The 18,937-nt window shown below is 45.5% G+C and overlaps 1 protein-coding gene across 1 annotated transcript in view; it reads right to left on the reverse strand.

Moving 5' to 3' along the window:
• TMEM214 (transmembrane protein 214) overlaps positions 1-14,911 on the reverse strand; it is a 656,291-nt gene extending 641,380 nt beyond the window's left edge. The window contains exons 1-2 of the mRNA XM_069605536.1: positions 14,314-14,911; positions 4,425-4,630 (exon numbers count right to left, since the gene is read on the reverse strand). Coding sequence (XP_069461637.1) covers positions 4,425-4,630; positions 14,314-14,461 — 354 coding nt within the window. The 5' untranslated portion in view covers positions 14,462-14,911. The remainder of the gene's footprint in view (positions 1-4,424; positions 4,631-14,313) is intronic.
• Between the last annotated feature and the right edge of the window lie 4,026 nt (positions 14,912-18,937).

Raw genomic sequence — 18,937 nt, forward strand, 5'->3', positions numbered from 1 at the left:
ATTTGAAGAATGCTTTCTTTAGTATTCCAGTGCATGCGGATGATAGATATTTGTTCACTTTCACATTAGGTGGGGGCTCCTTCACCTTTACACGAGTACCACAAGGCTATGCAGAAAGTATGAGCATCTACAGCAGGGACCTGAAAGAACAGTTGGACACATTAGAATTACCCCCCACATGCACATTATTACAGTAGATTGATGACTTGCTGATAGCCGCAGATTCATAGGACGCTTGCAAGGAGGGTACAGATTCATAGGACGCTTGCAAGGAGGGCACTGTACTGTTATTGACACACTTAACAGAACGCGGCCATAAAGCATCACTTAAGAAATTCCAATATTGTCGGCAGGAGGTGGCCTATTTGGGTTACCTCCTGTCGAAAGAGGGCAGACGCTTGACGCCAGAACAAATTCGGAGCAGATCTGATATGTCTGTCCCAAATATGCAGAAAGAGTTCAGAGCTTTAATTGGCATGCCTCATATTGTAGACAGTGGATCCCAAACTTTAGTTTGATGATTAAGCCTACGTTGGCATTGATGAAGAAGGATATTCCTTCGCCCTTGCCATGGAACATGGACTGTGAGACAGCATTCGATTCGCTCAAAGCGAATTGTGTTCAGCTCCAGTTTTGGGCACACCGAATTATGAAAAATGTTTTGTCCTGTAAGAGATGGATGCGCTTTGGCTGTATTGACACAGGACCATGGGGGGGGGGGGACGGGGGGGAAAGAATAGACCATGCAGTTATTTTTCCTCCACATTGAATCCTGTTGCATGCGCTTTGCCGCGTTGTCTGAGAGCTGCTGCTGCCGCCGCTGCGTCAGTAAAGCAAAGTGAGGGGATGGTTCTGGGTCACTCTTTAACCGTCATGGTACCTCACTCAGTAGACGTTCTGCTGAATAGAACGCAGACACAAAATCTCACGTCGGCTCCGCTAACAAGGTACGAGCCGATTCCCTTTGCTCTGTATATCCAAATTAAGAGATGTGCTTTGAATCCGGCTAAATTGCTACCTCCTCCAGGAGGCATAAAACTGTGACATTGTATCACAGGATTGCCTTTTTGGAACTGAACAAGATACTAAGGGAAGGGTTGACCTCACTGACACAGCCTGGAGGGAACTAGATGGAGAGCTATTTTGTGATGGCTCATGTTTCAAATTACCAGACGGCACATCCACTGCTGCCTATGCTATTACCACTTTGACTACTGTTGTATCAAGTAAACGAATCCCACATAACTCGGCCCAAACCGCAGAAATAATCACCTTGACTGGAGCCTGTGAAATATCTGAAGGTCTCAGTGTTAACATATTTACAGATATCCAATACGCATTCGGGGTAGTTCATAACTTTGGACGCCTGTGGGCTCAGAGGGGTTTCTTAATATCGCATGGCACGAAGATCCAGCATGGCATTTTGATAGTGCAGTTGTTGGTGTTGTCAGCACTCGCACTCCCAACCAAACTAGCAATAATGAAATGCACCGCACATCAAAAAGTGACGATGACGTGGGAAAAGGAAATGCTTTTGTCGACAGGATTGCCAAGCAAACTGCAAATGACGTGCACTCCAAAATGTACATTTTAGATTCAGGAAAATGGGTCACTGACACTTGCGTAATGGAGGAAGGGATCGATAGCATAAAGGAGATTCAGACAGAAGCTGCTCCCGAAGAAATCAAACAATGGTCAGAGGGTCCTGCGGGACTAGACAAGGAGGGTTGTTGGGTTGAGCATACCAAACAAAGGTGGATGTTACCCAACACATACGTTACCGCCATAGTCACCATGGCACATGGTCCGACACATATGTGCGAAAAAGATCTGTCAGCTTTTAGACCCGGTCTGGTATAATGAGAACATCCCAAAGGTTGCTGAACGACTTGTCCAAAACTGTATGGTCAGTCTGCAATATAACACTGGAAAGGGAACACTGACACCAAAGGGTAGTTTTGGTCCTCCCTCCATGCCATTTGAAGTGATACACTTTGACTTCATTGAGATGGAGCGTTGCCAGAACTACAAATATGTCCTGGTGGTAATTTGTGCTTTTAGTAAACGGGTTGAGGCCTACCCACTGAAAGATTGTACCGCTATGTCTACAGCCAAATCCATGTTGAGGGAGTACTTCCCCAGGTTTGGGTTGCCAAGAGTAATTTGGTCTGACAATGGCCCACATTTTGTTGCAGCAATAATACTGCAAATATGCGCAGGCCTGCAAATTGACAAACGTTTTCACTCAGAGAGGCATGCTCAGAGTGACGGACTTGTGGAACGTCAACGGTATTGTGAAGAATAAACTTGCAAAAAATATGCACCCAAAGCAAATTGAAATGGCCAGATGCCTTGCCCTTAGCCTTACTCTCAATGCGGACAACCGCACAATCAACAGGTCTCTCCCCATATGAGCTCATCATGGGGAGGGCAGCGAAAGCATGGAATGTACCTAGGCCCAGGAAGTTGAGTGACATAGAATACCCTTTGTTGGCCGAATACCCTTTGTTGGCCGATTACCGTTATCAGTTGACTCAAAACTTGCGTTTGATTCCTCAGCAGGTGCGAGAGGCTCTTCCTGCCAAATACAAAGGGCCAGGTCATCGTATGCGGCCAGGGGACTGGGTCCTCACGAAAAACTTTGATCAAAGAAACTGCCTTGAACCTCGGTGGAAGGGCCCCTTCCAGGTCCTCCTGTCCACGCAGACTGCAGTACTTGTCGAAGGCCGAAAGCACTGGATCCATGCGACACACGTTAAACGGATCCTGCTTCCTCTGCCCTACGACAAGTGGGACGACAAAGACATCGATGACTCCATCTCTCAGAATGCATCAGCACTGATCGGAATGCCAGGCTGCCACATGATTTGTTTTGTCTTATAATGAGAGAACCTTGAAGCTGTACATAAGCACGAATAATCTGCAAACCCAGGTGCCGTTCTGTCTAGTTAGGCCATTATAGCAGGCAGCTAGAAAGAATTATACATGGCTGTATGAGCTCCCCCGCGGGAGTCGTTATTCATTTCTGCTTGAGAACTGTCTGACCTTAGCACATAGAGATAACATTGGATGGCAAGACAAGGAATGCCACCTCATTATAGGGAACATGATATGTGTTCCTCCATCCAGATGCACCCGGTTCTCAGATAGTAAATGGTCTTGGCAAGAGGGTAGAATGTCTTGGTATAATGAATTACGCAGTAACCCCTTGAACCCTAGCCTGATGTCTGGAGAAAGGGGGCCGGGCAATGCCTTCTAATGCTGTGAAGTTTGCTATATATGTGCCGGTAATACTTGTGCTCTCTCTACTCACGGTGTCTGCCTCCTACACATCGTGGGGCGCCGAGATCCATTTGATCAAATGTTATTATTGAATAAATATATTTGACTTTGGATCCTTGTGACTGGTGTGTCATTAGTATATGGTTGGATGCCTTAATTCCGGTCTTTGATCCGTCACGAGCACATTAACAACATATCGAGAACCGCTCAAATAAAACTCATGATAATTCCTTTTTCCCCCGATTCACCGAGTGAGGCGCCTAGTGGGACTTTGTGCTCGTTTCGTTTGGTCTTTTGTCTGGAGGGGTGCCAGGGAAACACACCCAATCAGTCTCCAGTGCGGCTCACAGTCACTTTACATAATGCCCACCTGCAGCACAGTATACTGGGTCATTCCCACTGTTTTAGTTTAACAGATGGCAACATGCACTTTTCAGTGCAGACCCCACTCATTCAGTGAGTCCCTATATAGTGTCAGGACCGGGTTAACTTAATGCTGCTACATTAAACAGCAGTAGAGCAAGAAGGTGTGTCCACACAGCATATACAGCATATAGGCCTGACCTAAACACTAACAAATAAATGCCAAGCAGCGTTGCTTGTGGATCTAGTTAAAGTTGCACTTAGAGAGCTATGCCCTAGCAGCTCCTCGCCACACATAGTGAGCTACCTGTGCGCTCAAATGTTTTATACCCAAGTTCTTCTCTTTAAAATGGCTCACATAATTGCTAGGACAATTCTTGGGGTGTGCCACTTCAATAAGTAGCTCTCAATGCACCGTCAAAGAAGCTGTAGACATGCACTATTTCTTGGATATGTCAATCATGCCCAACATATTGACTTAACTGATGCACACACGCATACTAGCACCTCCTAACTTACCCATACGTTGGACCCTCCGACGTCTTTCAACAAACAGCATTTTGGTACCATACCCATGGTAGAAGGTGCTATACAAATGACGAAATTAAAGTAAACTGGTAGACTGTAAAAGAGCACAGGCGAATGCCAAAAACCGACATTTTGAATAGCACTCTCCATTAACACAATTTAACAGAACCCTCACTCTGAGCAACTTTGCATATACATCATTAATGGACAGCCAGTAATTTAGCATCACAGTAACAGAGTAAAATACTTACTGCTTTTACAGCATCCTCTATAGTGCGATATTTCCCTGGTTTGGGTGCAATATCGCCAGCAGGTGACTTCTTAGCATTCTTGTTTGCACTCGGTTTCTTGGGTGGCTGTTCGGGAGTGGGTGCTGGGGGCACCTGCTCCTTGTTCTGTTTCTTCATCGTCTTTTCAAAGCCCAGTTCAAATATTGTGTCCGACGTTTTAATTGGAGCTAGAACAATACAAAAAACAAATAAAGTGTCAAATGATGAGAAAGAGGGCTTAGACATAGGTGCATCTCGAAGCTAATCTAAATTAAAAACGAAATGAACTAGCCATCGAGAATCTCTGCAGGTTTTCAGATTGTCAAAGCAATCAAACAGACTGCAAAAAAAATCTAAGTAGGTGGTTTGTACAATCACTGGAAGCCTCAAAGCTTGCACAATAAGTTGGGAAGACTTATTGTCCAATAATAGGGAAACAATAGCACAGCATATTCTCATACCACCACATTTTTTTTTTTACAGCAGCCATGATTAGCGATGTATCATTACCCATCATGAAGTTCCCAACATTTGTAGCAGAGATAATACTGCCCTCCAAATGATACTTAACAAGAAATCGGTTCCTATGATATACAAATTCTCTGCACTGTAATAACAGATATTTTGTCTCTAGGACGCCCTCAAACCTACATATTGTAAACGTTTGTTCTGTTTTGGGCATGTATACCCAAGCTCCTTGCACTTCTAGAGTAAGTGATACATTGAATTTCAAGCACAAATAGTCACACCTCCCACTAGGACAAGGAAACGCTCATACATATTTGTGAATGTCACGAAGCAATGGGACAAACAGCAAGTTATCCTTTGTACTTAAGTCAACCAATTCCAGGGTGGATCGCTAAAAGGATTATCATGGCGTTACACGTAAGGTGTTTCTCGAGAATGCGACAGTAGCCGTTTGTTTAGACAACACATGGCGACTTATCCATGAGAGTGCCTATTAGCGCCTCTTCTGCTTAATCTGTACCTGGCGGACATTTCCAAGTATTAGATATCCGTGGTTGGGATATAGAAGACTGCACTGTTTGGGTATGCAGATGGTATCGATCAATTTGACTACCCCTCAGACTTCACATTTTATTATTTGTGTTTCAAAAACACCCGTGTTCAATTTAGCCAAAACCAAGCTCACGCCTATCAGAAACATGGCCAGCATGCCATTTGGGCATTATTATTGACCAGACACTGCCAAGGAGCGCACACAATCAACTGACCATTAAATGTCACAATTGGTGCACACTCTAAAATGTTACCCATGTCAATATGGGACACTCGGCTCAAGTACATTACTAGATGTATACAAAATGAACATATCAGCAGTTATTTTATATGGCAGGGAGATCTAAAATAGAGATTATGTGTTCAAAATCTCTCCTGGGTTTACCAAAAAGCTACCCTGTGGAACATCTCAGAGCAGAGATGGGCCTGGGGTCGCCAAGATCTAGGGCAAAGCAACTTAGGTTAGTTAAAATCTTACCTCAAGGTTATGAAGCCACCAAATTATAACCTGCAGTACTTACCACTTTCGTGGACTAATGTTCAATTTGCACCAGGCTAGTAATATTGCTTCGAGACACTCCCATTGATCATTTCATAGTGGAAACTAAAGTTACACCAGGTCCTAAACTATTTAGACTTACACAACAAACAGAATTTTATTGACTTAACCGGGTGCAAAGTGTACATTCACCACTAGCTAGTGATTTTGACTCTTGGCCAGTAAGACATAGTATGCTGTGGGTATGTACAGAGGTGGCAAAGTGACAATTATGGCTGGCTAGTAGAGTACAACTTTAATGTTTTCCCCCTGGACTATAGTTTAGCAATTTTACAATAACGCATAAGCCATCCAGTGGTGAACCTGAAAGCCCAGCCTTTTGGTTAATAGCCACATGCATTAACTGATTGTGCCACAGAGACTGCTCGGGGGGCCACAGAGACTGCTCGGGGGGGAAGGGCTTCATAGCAAGGCCTGATGCAAGGATCAAAATTTCAAATGGCAAGCAACTAGCCAGTTACAAAAAAGTCACTCGCCACCTCAATTTTACACAGCACACTATTTCTTACCAGCCAAGAATCAATTATCACTAGCCAGAGGCTAGCGCAAATTTGGAGCCCTGCTTGACATATCAACAAGGACACAAGTTATTCTGTTGTGAACCTGCTTAGTCACATTCTACTCAGCACTTTGTATCCAGGGGGATGACCAGAGCCTCTTTTGTCCCCAAGCCCCTTTCCTCACTACCCAAGTGTAGTCATGGTAGTCTGTCAAACTGAAATCATACATTTATGCCGTTGGCCTGTCACATTCTGTTTTTACAATCTCAGGATCCATCTATTGTGAGAAACCAGATGGCGTCCTCACATCCACTCCCCTTGGGTCCTCTCCTCAGGTGGCTGGGAAAGTTACCTAGTAGCCCCTTATCCTACATTCTCATGTAACATTTTTATGTTACCCTCACTACTTTAAATGGCTGGTGGCAGTGGTTTGAATTTCCTACCATTATGCTTTTCTACCGCATGCTGAATCCTCAGCTGCAGTATAGCACCCATGGGTGACCATTTTGTCAAAATGGCACGGTCCTTTTTCGCCATTTTCTGTTTGTGAGGTCTTTCTTGGATTTTACGCTGTGCGTCGAGGCAGATTTGAGCCCCTCATTCATTTTGCCTTTGACGGGCTTCAGCCCTAAAGCCTGCTTCTGGCTCCAGTGTGTATGGAAAGGCAGAATGTGAAGGAAGTTCCCGAAACTCCCTTGTCCTTGGTCTCTAGGAATGCCTGAATACAACCTGTCCTGATTGGCTGGCTGTCCTTTTAGGACAGCCCCCCTGCTGTGTGGTTGACAGCCTAGGCTGTGCATGAATGGGAGAAACCTGCTTAAAAGGCAAGGGTTTTGGGACTAGAGGCAGAGTCGACCACTGGGAGAAACACCAAATGAAGAATCAGTGAACGCAGCTTGCTGCACCCTCCTCAACCTTTCAATTGCCCGGTGAAGACCTGATGCTGTGATGAAACTTTTCAATTCGACAGAGAAGCTCAGGAAGGAACTACTTCTTCCCTTGGCTTAGTAGGACCAACTAACCCCGAGACACTCCACTGGACCACCTTCCCCGACTGGCTGCACTTCTTCGCTACTGCAAGAATCGAGCGCCATGGTGTCGAGAAATCTGTTGTCGAGTGCAACGTCTGAAATCCGACTAGAAGCTCCAGGAGTCTCCTAAGGACCCTCCAGAAGCAGGACGCCCAGAGCTAGAGTCCCCTCACCAGAGTGCAGGACCCAAGGAGTGAAGGAAGCCCAACCGGTATCCGAGATCCGCAACGGTGCCATTTACTAAGAGTTGAAACTGAAGTGCTGCTGAAACAAAAAGAGCCCGTAGCTGCTGACAAACCGCTAAAGTGCTGCAGCATGAGCCCTCCAGACGTCCTCCCTCCTGTCCCCACGACTGAGGCTCAGGAACCCAGGGTCTGCATCGCTGCAACAGGACATAATCCACAGCTGGACCACTCTTCATAAAACCAGCGGTACTGTTTAGACTTGGGGTACTTACCTCATTGTCTTTTAGCTGTGCTTTTCTCGGTGGATTACTTTAGAGTGGATTCCAACTATGCTTTTCACAGGCTTAACAGCTTGTGATCCAAGTGAATTTTCTAGAAACTAACTTTGTGCAAGACTTTTTTTCTAAGAAGTGCCTCAGCTCCATAAACAGTTTCAAATTGACTTTGGCTGTCCTGGCTCCCTGCATACTCCTCTAGCCCATTGACTTTGATACAGTTTGTCCCTCAGGGGTGGTAACCTGTTTTAGACTGTTACTTACCTAGACTTTGGAATATTTAGTTGTCCTCACTTATCCTGACAACCTGTTTAACCTTTTTCCTTCCTTAATCCATTCCTTTACGCAATCTCAGAATCTGCTAGTATAACTAGTGCGATATATAATGCCATTACTGTCCTTGTAATTGAAGTCACCTCAGGGTGCATGAATTGTGTAAGAAGCATATCCAAAGATTAGCCACCAACTTGTTCCGATTCTGAAAATAGATTTTAAAGTACATTTACATTGTTACATGAATTGCCTTTTTAAAGAACGCTTATTTAAAAATGTATGTTAAATAAATATTTATAACAGAAACCTTGAGTGTAAGTGTTACTTGTATTTAGCAATTTCATTGCTACAGCTCACATTTACCCCTTTTGAGATAGGCCTGGCCGCGGCTGCTCAGTCACACTACCAACTTGTGTAGTACAGACCTATACCAAAAGGTGGGTTACCCAATACCAAGCAGATAAGTGCTGTGTAGTCTCACACAGTGTGACTGAATCAATTCTTACCAAACACATTTTCCCCAAACTTTACCTATGACAGTATTGGGATAAGGAAGAGGCGACTAGGAGTAATGAATATTAGTAACTCCTTTCACCACTCTAGTACTGGGATGAGGAAGTTGCCTGCAAAGTACTGTGAAGGTCAGGCATGTCCCTTTAACTACAGTCGGGCTAGTCCAATTGAGAAGTCACACCTGCAACCTGTCAAGTGGTTGCAGGTGTATAAGAGGAGAGGCAGAGAGCAGCAAGAGGAACAACCAACAGGGAGACATGTGTGGGAGGGACCAGCAGGGGATAATGCTCATGAGGAGGCAGCCATGGTTGGACCCGAGAGGAAGCCAGGAATCCGGCAGACGTCCCAGAGGACCTGTGGAGCCCAGGGTGAGTTGGGCCATTAGGCTTCCACTGGTGCTGCAAACAAAGAAGAGGGAAAAGGATCTAGTCTGCGTCTGTGGAAGAGGAGCGGAGCTGCCGGCATATGCAGGGAATCACTAGGAGTGCCAGCCAGCGAAGCAGAAGGGAAACAGCGAGGCCACAGGACAGGAACACCAACAACCAGCGAGTGGAGGGAAATGACACTCCATGTCGGGGCGCTCCTAAGATAAGCATAAGTAAAAGCTTCTGTATGAATCAAATTGAATACCGAACGGTATGCAAAGTTAAATCATGCATATTGAATACTGAACTGCATGAAAACGGCAGGCAAAGCCATTATCTGATGAACATTACAAGGGAGAGTGCCCATCTGAAAGTAATCTGTGAAATAAAGGCGCACGTATGAAAGAGCATGACAGAAAGATGGGGAATAAAGAAAACACCACAGAGTGAACTTTATGAATAGATACAGTGTGGTAAGGCCCGAGACTGGCACGAGATGTGTGATACATTATGGCAAAGCCAGGAGAAGCCAGGAGAGTGTGAACTTGCACATGAAGTCATGAAGCCAACAAGGAAAAGATAAGAATGTGAATCAGTACACAAGGGCAAATACAGAACCAATGGTGTGGGCTGGATTCCTGGTTGTGCAACCTGTGATGGGTGGACTGTGTGAACCGACAACTGTGCCTAAACCAGGGAGCCTGAAAATTATGAAAGCCAGAGACTTTGTGAAACAAACCAAGAAGGAGCACTGTAACGTAACTGTTGATGCAATCCAGAAGGAGGGTCAAGTTGACCTGGAATTGTGTAAAACATTGAGAGAATGAAACAGGTACACGTTGCTACATTGAAGTCTTGGGGGAAGGGAACTCTGAGGCTTGAATAACTGCAGATGTTGTCCCGAGGACGGAGCCTAAAGACCCTTTTCTTTTGAACCGTGTTGCCTTTAACCTGTGGAAGGGAAGCTCAAGGAGTTATGGAACTTTCTTGAACTTGGGGAAGAGGAGCTGAAAAGGAAGCCAAGAGCTGGAAGAGGCTCAGAACTTTGTTAAGATCAACATTTCTTTGATTATTGACATCCCTACACATTGTTTAGCTTTAGTTGAGAGGGTAAGGATAGGTTTTAGACACAAACTTAAGTTAAACTCTTTGACTTAGACTTTCCTTAGTTTCGTTCAGGTAGGGAAATCCCACCTTAGCATTGGGCAAGTTAGGCCTTAACCATCCTGACATTTGATTTAATAAACCATTTGATTTTGAACTTTGAATCTGTTGTCTGTGTCTTGCTACTACTGCTAGCACATACGCACCTGTATTGCTTGCGATTATGGACCCATGGATGAGGGATGACACTTTTTTCACATATATTGATAAACAATTTCAGCTTTTATTCTATATAAATCATGAAAAGCAAATCAATTTCCAAACATCAATTTACAAAACAAAAGTTAATACAAAAAATTCTCGGCTCACACACACAAATTACCACCATCCACTCACTCTCATTCTACCTTCATACACTTCCCACACGTGACCATCTATATCGGTCACCTCCTTCGATATACAATATCTGGTTCTCTTTGTCCATTATCAGGTAACAATCTGTATATCAATATTCCCACAGATTTTTTGTCTACACGTGTTTCGATTGCCGTAGTTGGACTCCATAAATCGTGTCCATTCGATAATGCAACCTTAGTCAGGACAGAAAACAGGAATCTAAATATGTCCCATTTCAAATGGTAGGGTGAGCCACACCACCTCCATATATCATTCTATGGAGGTAATCCAGATGTTTGGACGTATCCAACCTTCACTTCTAGGCTTGAACCCCCCAACGTTCAGGTCTCCCGAAACACGTGGATAACAAATCTGTGGGAATATTGATATGCAGATTGTGTTACCTGATAATGGACAAAGGGCACCAGATATCGTGAATCGAAGGAGGTGACCGATATAGATGGTCACATGTGTGTGAAGTGTGGGGAGTGTATGAAGGTAGAATGAGAGAGAGTGGATGGTGGTAATTTGTGTGCGTAAGCCAATAATTTTTTGTATTAACTTTGTTTTGTAAATTGATTTACTTTTAATGATTTATATAGAATAAAAGCTGGAATTTTGAAGAAATTGTGTATCAATATATGTGAAATGATAAAGTGCTAAGTGTCGCCCGTCATCCACTGGTCCATATTGTTGTTCCTAAATATGATGTATAGCCTGAAGGACCAGGGTTTATAATCAGGCACCCCTTTTTGTTTGTTTGTTGCTTACGATTAGCCATTTAGACATTCATTGGTGTTTATCATGGTGCCATCTGTGATCATTGTCACTTTGCAGCACCACAAGTGGAAGGGGGATGAGGGTTTTGAGCTCCAGAGTCTTGTAACACTCAGATCAGTTAGGTGCAGGGGACAAAGTGGGTGCTAGACGAGCGTAGGACACAGGAGTAAAGAGTTAATGGTGTAATCTATTATCGCACATTTTAAGAAGTTTAATTTGGAAGACCTTAGTTATTCGGGACAAACATGCAGGGAACAGTCACCATCCATTCCTTAGAATCACCAAACTTTGTGGAGTGAACACGTTAAAACATGCATATTTAGTCGGCTGCGTTAGCCTCCACATGTCGCAGGACTAAAAAACATTGCACTGGAGGAAAAAGCTTGACACGGGTATAAGGACTTTTGCTTATACTGAAACTTGATATAGCTGCAGTAGAGTGCCTTGGGACCCTTATCCTGGGCAACAAGAAGGTGCTTCTGCGGCCAAATCCACCAGAGAAGTTGCCCCCCGTGAAAGTGAGAAGCCAGCAATCTCCACGTTTTGTGTATGTGGCTATGACAAGTATGCCATACTGTGCCCACACTTACACATAAAGCAATCAAAGAAGTTGCCTCAAGTTGTACATACACATGGCCAAACGCCCTTTCTACACTGCTGCACCATGATTTCACTAGCTGCAGGCCAGCACTAATGAGAGATGCTAATGCCAGCTCTGTTAGATAAAGCATGGCGAGCCTGCTCTTTTTGCAGATATAACCCATAAGGCCTGCGTAATAGTGAGGAGGTAGTGGCCGAGGAACAGTAAAGTGGACCCTTTACCATGCATTAGAAGCTGGTTTTGTTTAAAATGCTTCATTAGCTTATTAGTGGTCAGGCTAAAGTTTGTAAGAGATACAATCATTTCTGTATATCCTTTCTGTGGATTGTTTATTGGGTGTCTCTTGTAGGGTATGCTTTCCTGTCTATAGATATTATTCCCTAAATATGTTTCTGTATTAGGGCTGGGCATGCTCACACCGAGACCCAGCCCCTCCAAGAGCCCTTGTACCGCATTTGAGTATCTGATGTTATACTTGCATCCAAAAACGTCAGCTGTCCGAATGAGTATGTTTGGTTCATGTTCCAAACATTTTAATGTTAGGGTGTGTTCTGAACAGCTATTTGACCACCAAGCCATGTGTCTGTGGTGTATTTAGAGATCCGCAAATACAACCCTTTTATCACAGACTTGTTTATCAAATATAGAGATCTCTCATCACTGTTCTATTCCTGGAACGCTTGTGTATGATTTAATGCAAAGCAAATAGCTACACTCATTGGTGCTATGTGTCCCCTTTCTGAGGTATTTTGAAAGGAGTACAAAAGAAGTGTACGAGACTGTCCATCCCGGAAAGATAACCCATCAGAAAATAATTAATATGGATAGTCTAGTATTGCCCCTTGCAAAATACAAGTGAGGTGGTTCGAACAGAACTCATTGGAGAATCCGCTTCCTCAACCTTGGCTCCAAGACTGCGGAACTCACTCCCTCCACACTCGACACACCCAAGACTACATGGCTATTTCCGTAAACATGATTAAGACCATCTAGGGACATGACTTCAATATCATTACGTTGGAATGTAAATACAACCTGCAGAGAAATGTTCGTAAAGATACCGAGCGGTGACACCATTGAAAGCGACTAACAAGTCACCAAGACAGAATCAGAAAACAGTTACCATTGATGACAACCTTAGCGTCCCGCAAGCGCTAGATATGGGACCACTAACTAGCAGCTTCGTGAGTCCAGTACACATGCCTAGATAACCACACTGTCCCATCTTCCACTAAGTGCAGCTATCCCGAAGCGCATGAATATAATCCAGAACAGTGGGCTCGTAAGAATAAAAACATCCATTCCAGACACTCACCTCTCCGATCACTATGCTCACTCTACTCTCCACCAACACCAATGGAGCGCAGCTACAACCCGATCAATTTCGGCCTGCTGCTCACATAGGAACAATACTTCAACATCCAGATAGAACGCAGCTACACGCCAGGAAAAATATCGGCTTAGCTTAACACATAAATGTCCTACACAGGCCTAATGCCGCCACAATGCAGTCTCGGAGACTAACCACCATACTGCACACATTCAACTGATCTCTCAATACCAACACACCTAAGGTTAGCATGCAGCTACCATCAAGCAATCACATCAGCTGCTCACATACTGAGTGCACCCAAGCACCCTACTCTCTTTACTGACTTGGACTGCGGTCCCCGAAGGCGTTCAACCCACAAGCGCTTTGAGGTCATACCAAAGATATATAGAGCGCTATATAAATGCTAAATAACATAACATAAAACAGGGACAGTAGTCCCTCAGATCCAGGCAGGCTGGTCACACCACAGTGCGCCTGCCAGGATGGCCTTCCTTTAGAGCAGGTGCCATGAAGAGCGATTTGTTTGGCCAGCAACAGCTGTGTTGTCACATTAGATGTCTTACAATGTAATGAAACCAGCTTCAGTTGTATAGCAATGATATGTTCATATTGAGGAGGGGAAAAGGTGTAGTAGTTTGGGAATGATTTGTGCCAGACAGGGTGGGGGCGCATTCTAGTGTTCCCCACTGGACACCAAAACTGACTAGAAACTGCCTGGCCACACATCCACTTAGAGTGCATGTGACCCTTTACATCTCCACTGTTGGGGGGATGGTTAATGGGGGGGTATAAATTCCCAAATCCAGTGGCTGGGGTCTCCACCCATACAATATGGCCCTTCCACCTGCTCCACCAATTGGCCCCCTTACTCTCCCAGACCAGGCAGTGTTCTCTGGGGCAGAGGTACCCTATCCCCCCCCCTCCCCCGGTACTCACGCGCGGGGTCTAGTATTCGGGGCAGGTTGGCCTCTCCCAGAGCCTTCCTCGCCCCTCCGCCGCCAGCTCCCTTCTTGCCACCGGCTCCGCCGCCGGGTTTCTTGTTCTTCTTCACCACCTCCCACTTCCCGGGGGTCACAGACGCCATCCCGCCTCCTGCGCGAGCCAGCCGCGGGCTGCAAAGCTCTTCCTTCCTTCCTTCTTTCCTAGACCGGGGCGAGGTGCGCGCCAGGCCCGTGCCCAGCCGCGCGAAACCAGTTACCAGGGCGATCGCAAAGCCCGGCCAGCCGCGCGCGCCCGCTTGTCTTCCTTCGCAAGTGTCAAGTCGGGAACGGCGTCGGTGCGCGGGCGCATGCGTAGCAGCCGGTCGCAGCCAGCGCTACGCTCTGCCACGTCTAGTTGGTTATCCTGACGTCACGTCAAGCGGAGCTCGGGAAGGTTGACGATTGAGCAAGCAGTGTGGTGTCGTCACGTTCTTGCTTGGACTCCTTCTTTTGCTTCCATGACCCTACTAATGCACGTGCTTCCCCTCTGTCAGAATCCCTCCGCAGGCTGACAGCGAGCTCTTCCCTGGATTCAGTCATTGGCTGTAGGGGTGTGCTGCCTCATTCCAATCCGAAGACTGCATTTAGAAGGTTTCAAGAAAGACAGGGAAAAAAGACTTCTAAAATCAGTGCAAAGTACAGAGTTGAAGTGTTCATGCAAACTATCAGTTAGGTCAAGGTATGAACTTACTAAAAAGAAATATGCTACTAAATTATGACAGATGTTTAAGCTCTCTGATATTATGGGGCAGGGTATGGCTGGACCCCGTCCGCATGCGCTCAATAAATGCACACAGGAGGCATAGATGGTTGGTCGGAATTGGCCCACTGGCGCTTCTTCTTCTTGCTGATAGATTTGTATCCATCAGCAGTGATTTTTGGATACCGAGGCTTGAGCCTCATTACTCCATCTTCTCGGGTTGAGTATGTAGTCGTGGGTTCGTATTCTTCTTGGTCTGTGTGGTCTTGTCACAGTAGGGCTGGTTTCTCAGGGTCTTCGGATACTTGCTAACATTCTGTGACCAAAAAGATGTAGGATTCTTCAAGTTTCAAAAATAATTCCCATAACTATGACATCACAGGAAAATACAAAACATACATTGTTGGCACCACTGGAGCAAGTAAAATACACAACCTTTCGAACAACACAACATGGAAAGATGTTCAAATGTTAAAAATGCATAATTCTGAATGGTAAGTTAACACCAAATTCAATTACACAGAAGGTAATCAGACAGAGCTGGTAGGCAACGTTTGCCACTGCTCTGTAGCAGCAGCCTGGGCAATACATATGTATTCCTGCAGCGTACGTTGAACACTGAATGACATGGAGACTGATACCCTCCTCAGTGTGATAGGCAGATGCTGTGTGATGGTGTTACAATCTGCCACTTCACTGGTAGTTTACCTAAGGGCTGTACCGGCAAGAGTGCAGGACAGAGTCACGCAGCTGTAGGTCAGTGGTTTGGTCTGAGCCCAATCAAAGTAATCACCTACCAGTCCACTGTATAGACAGACTAATTCATGTGTCGCATGCTTTGTCCTGCAGCCTGCCTTAGAGTCACATAAATCACCAGCCACTGTAAAAAGCAGTAGAATCTGTCACCCAAATCTGTAGGCGGTAGGACTGCTTAAAAAGTAGTAGCCTACTGCCTAAATCTGTAGGGTTGGCAAGTATGTCTTCGCAGTGATGTGGGAGCCGTGTGCCGACTTTTATTGACATGCGACACCAACACATGAAACAGCATACATTTTAAAACAAGGTAATAGGCTGCTGCACCACACGCCATCACCATCGGTCAGCCTTGTCCGATGGCATTCTTCTGTAGCTGGGCCGCACTTTGTTTTGCAATCTTCTCATAGCTGCTGCGCCAGCGCTGCTCACCGGGGCATCCTGTACCCCACTATCTAGGAATAACACATCATGTTCCTGCTCGCACATGGCTGCTAAGTCGCACTCCGCCGCCTCCGGACCGGTCCCGTTTGAGTCTTGGTGATGCCCAGAGTCCCTTCATGAGCTAGCCGCAGGGCTCTTTCCTCCAGTGCTGATGGTAACACTATTCAGTGTCCCTTCAGTATGACTACTTCGGTAGACACTAACAGCTCGTGTCACACCCCCAGTATGTGTTGCAGCATCTCTTGGGCTGCCGTCATCCACTTTGTTGCTGCTGCTAGCAGGTCCTTCCAATTTCCTGACAGAATGGACTCCTTGACTCGCTGGAGGTATGAGACCAGCTCTGTTTCTTTGATGATCTCTTCCAGTTTCAAACGTTTTGGCCTGGCGCATGCGATTACATGGCGCACATGCTCGTCTTTCTCCTGGTTGTCATCTTGTTTAGTTTAGTTTAGTTTGTTTATTTATAAAGCGCGTCCGAACCCTCAGGTAACTGATCGCATAATCATGTGCACAGCAGAGTTACATATCGTTACACAAGCAACATAATACAACAGACCGAGCATACATTAGTACAGACTCAAAATGTTTACATAAAGTACAGGAAATAGGCATAGGATAGTTAGAGAGGTGAATGAGGACCGGGTTACAGGTTAGTCCTCAATCGGCTGTAGATAGAGTAAGCATTACTGCGGGTAGAGAGAGGAGGATATCCAATCATGTCGGTGAAGGTCTTGGTTGACTAGGCTCGTAGCCATGATTTTACCATGGCTCTGAAAGGCCAGAACGAGGTTTCTGATCTAATTGTAGGAGGGTGTTCCAGCATTGTGCTGCGAGTACTGGGAAGCTGGAGCTCCAGCTGTTTTTAGGTTGTAGTTAGGGATCTTTAGTTGGTGCAGGTAAGGTGTTCTGGTGGGTCTAATGGGGCAATGTCTAGAGAATTTGTCTGAAAGGTAACTTGGGGCAGTACGTGACAGACACTTGTGGGTGATGACCAGGGTTCTTAGTTTAATTCTGTCACGCATCGGGAGCCAGTGGACTTCTTTGCTAACCGTGGATATGTGCGCCTTGCGCAGGAGGTTGAGGGCACATCTTAGTGCATTATTTTGCAAGATCTGGAGCCTGTTCAGGTTTTTTGTGGTAGTACCTAAGTAGAGTGTGTTGCAATAGTCTAATTAGATAATATCAGTGCTCTGGATAGGGTGAGGCAACTAGAGGTGGAGAGAAAAGGTCTACAGGTATTGATCAATTTATTGGTGTATGTGGTAGCTGAGATGATAGAGTTAGTTTGTTTCTTTAGTGACAGGGTTGAGTCGAGGTATACACCTAGTGTTTTAACCTCTTTTGGATACTTTTATGATGTTGCCATCAATGGTAAAGGATTGGTACCTTTGGTCCAGTTTGTTGAGGCGAGCCTGCGATCTGAAGGCGAGCGTCCCCCTGATAGCACGATCCTCCCCACAATGAGAGACAATAATGGACTCTCCCAAGATGGGAATAAGGCTAGGACAAAGTGCGGGTGAGCTTAAATGGGAGTTTATCAATCAAAATAGGGCATGCAAAGGACTCTGCAAACTCCGAGAGCACTCTGACAATAGCAAAGACAGGCGTATATATTTACAGAAAACATCATAAGAACCTACATGCTATAGGGGGCACAAGTTCGTGGGGATTGGGTGGCGACGACTAACTATAGGTGCTGCTGCGATGTGGTTTGCCGTGGTCAGTGGACATCACTGGTTACCCTTGTGGGTTGGGCTGGGCCGGGCAGGTCAGCTGGGTTCATCCGGACGGTGTTATTGTGCCAGCCGTGACCAGTGTCAGTGATGAACGTCTTCCCTGGCTTTCTGCCCTAAGGCCACGCACACCGCAGTCATTCAACATTGCAATATCTTCCCCGATAAATCTCCCAATAGGTTATTCTACAGGTTAATGCAACACAGGAGGAATGCACCTAGAGTGGGGTCTTTTGGTGATACATCAATACATGGTTACCATCGTCCTGTTGACCGGGTATCATAGGTTGCGAGGTTGGGTCTCAGGGCAAGGGACGGGCTGCCCGAGTTATCATGTCTCGTTAGAAGTCATTATGAATGTGTTCCTGTAGTGTTGCTATAATATTGGGTGTCCTAATTTTACAGGAGCCATTAACCTAAGGTGAGCCGGTGGGTCATGGAGCCTAAGAAAGGGCGCCTTTGGATCTGTGTTTTAAGGCCGGGGTTTACTGCTGGGTTGTAAATAATTCAGGTGGCAGGCCGTGGCCTTGGGTGCCGCGGGGGAAATGTGAATGTTTGAAGCGGCTCCAGCCGACTTGGGGGAGGTGGAGCAGAGCAGCACAAGCCTCTGCTTTTTTCGTCTGGCAGGCTTCAATGGGGAAGAAGGGGGGAATGGCCTTGCATATGCTCACAAAGGTATTTTCCTCGTGTGTTGCAGATTTAAGTGGAAGAGGCATAAACATTCATATAATATACAATACTCATTGAGTCTTTTCAAAGCTTATGTTTTTGACATTGTTAGTGCCTTTCACATGGCCATTTCAAACGCGTTACCTATACGCTAAGTATTTAACAACCACAACATTTTTTTACATTTCTATACATGTGCGGTAAGCGAGGTAGTAGTAAGGTTGGTGGAGCACGCAGGAACAACCCGCTAATAAGACAGATGGCAGTGACACATAGTGAGC

Source organism: Ambystoma mexicanum, chromosome 4p (genome assembly GCF_040938575.1).
Source record: "Ambystoma mexicanum isolate Mex_15411 chromosome 4p, UKY_AmexF1_1, whole genome shotgun sequence".
Classification (NCBI taxonomy): Eukaryota; Metazoa; Chordata; class Amphibia; order Caudata; family Ambystomatidae; genus Ambystoma; species Ambystoma mexicanum.